The following is a 1,838-nucleotide window of genomic DNA, read 5'->3' on the forward strand; positions in this document are numbered from 1 at the left end:
ACTGAATTTTCAGCTTCATTTATCGCAGAAAATCAATTTAGTGTCCACAACCAGAATTAAAGCTACATTGAATTGTAATCCACTGGATTATAAATTAGATTTTCTATTTTGAAACAAATTTCTAGGATTTAAAGTGGTTTTAATATCTGGTAGAGGTCACTTAAATTAGTTTTTATTGGTTATATTTATGAATTTATGGCTAAAATGCAGCGGAAACAGGGAAATAAACCGTTTTATTTAAATATTTACACTTTCTACTGCATTTACCACATGATCCTATGGTGTAAGATGTCTTTTATTTTGAAAGGAAGACATGCAAAGCTCTGTCAAAAGTTATAAACTATTTCATATTTAAGAAAAAATCAATTTTTTTCTTCCTGTTTATGTTTCATTCCAATAAATGTATCATGACAGTAGCAACAACATAAATCTAAATCTTATTTTTCTAAAGGGTGAATGAAGACTTTGTGGCTTCTACTGGGTTTTTATTGGCTGGAAATCGACCCGGATGGCTCTTTACGTGTTAAAGGTTGCACACCCGTGTTATATAGTGTATACGACGCACAAATCACGTTAAAATTACGCAATGGACGCACAAATCACTAAGGAATTGCATTTAAACTGAGCATTATTCAAGTTTACACGGTTCATTCATTTGCGTTTTGTGTGACAGGAATATAAATCTGACTGTTTTATTGAAATAAAGCATTCCGAGGTTTCGCTGCAGGAGCTGAAGTGATGAGTTCTCTGAATTTGAATAGAATATATTTAAATTCAAATTATATCACACTTTTCCCAGAAAAAAACTCACATTGTGCTTTACAAAAGTAGCATAAAATCAAATCGAAAGGAAATAATATACCATAAAAATAATAAAAAACAGTAAAACGTAGTAAAACAATGACAGAAATCCAGTCTCAAAGATCTCCTGAATAAAAACGTCTTGATCCGGGATTTAAAACAGTCAACAGTTCACTGATTTACGAGGTTTCTTCGTGTAAAAAATTTGACTTAAAGACCACAACTTTTCTCACTTTTTACCACGTTTGACCTAATATCATACATGCAATACGTGCAAATCCCACACGTGTGACGCCGCCTTACTCTCCTGCTTTCTGTGGTCAGGTGAGAGAGGCGTCACGCTGTCAGGTGGGCAGAAACAGCGCATCGCCATCGCCCGCGCGCTGATCAAAAACCCCAGCATCCTGATCCTGGATGAGGCCACCAGCGCTCTGGACGCAGAGTCGGAGCGAGTGGTGCAGGAGGCTCTGGACAGGGCGGCAAGAGGTCGCACCGTGCTAATCATCGCCCACAGACTGAGCACCATCCAGCGGGCCGACCTCATCTGTGTCATGAGTAACGGACGCATCGTGGAGGTGAGAGATGAATAATTCACATGGCTTTCCGTCTGTTTGGATTCGGGTCTTTTGATCGCAGGGTTCTGTTCTTCAGCTGGACTTCAACGTTCCTCTAAGTTATTGTTTTTTCTGCGCCGGATCATTAAATGTTCAGAATGAAAATATTCTATATTAAAAAATATCATTTAAAAAAATGAATTGTTAAAAACAAAGACTCCAAAATCCAAACATGTCAGAGCAGAAGAGAAATTTGAGGGTTGCTATGGTAACTATGCCAATTAAGGCTAAATCCAAATTCATCGTTGTCGGAAATTTATGAAACGCATTTCATTACACTCTGACTGTCAAACTTTTGGAGGAATAACTTTTTTTATCATTTTTTGGGGCCCTTAACCTAAGAAACAAAACGAAACCAACAGATCCTGTAAGGATTTTGTTTTTATTATCGAAAACTTGTTCACATTCAAACAGTTTTTAGCT

At 36.9% G+C, this 1,838-nt stretch overlaps 1 protein-coding gene across 1 annotated transcript in view; it reads left to right on the forward strand.

The window, feature by feature from the left end:
* Positions 1-1,838, forward strand: part of abcb8 (ATP-binding cassette, sub-family B (MDR/TAP), member 8) — a gene marked incomplete in the record, with an annotated part of 6,123 nt that overhangs the window by 3,021 nt on the left and 1,264 nt on the right. Inside the window, 1 exon segment of the mRNA XM_024273901.2 lies at positions 1,126-1,376. Within this exon segment, the coding sequence (XP_024129669.1) occupies positions 1,126-1,376 (251 nt within the window).

Source organism: Oryzias melastigma, linkage group LG17 (assembly GCF_002922805.2).
Source record: "Oryzias melastigma strain HK-1 linkage group LG17, ASM292280v2, whole genome shotgun sequence".
Classification (NCBI taxonomy): domain Eukaryota; kingdom Metazoa; phylum Chordata; class Actinopteri; order Beloniformes; family Adrianichthyidae; genus Oryzias; species Oryzias melastigma.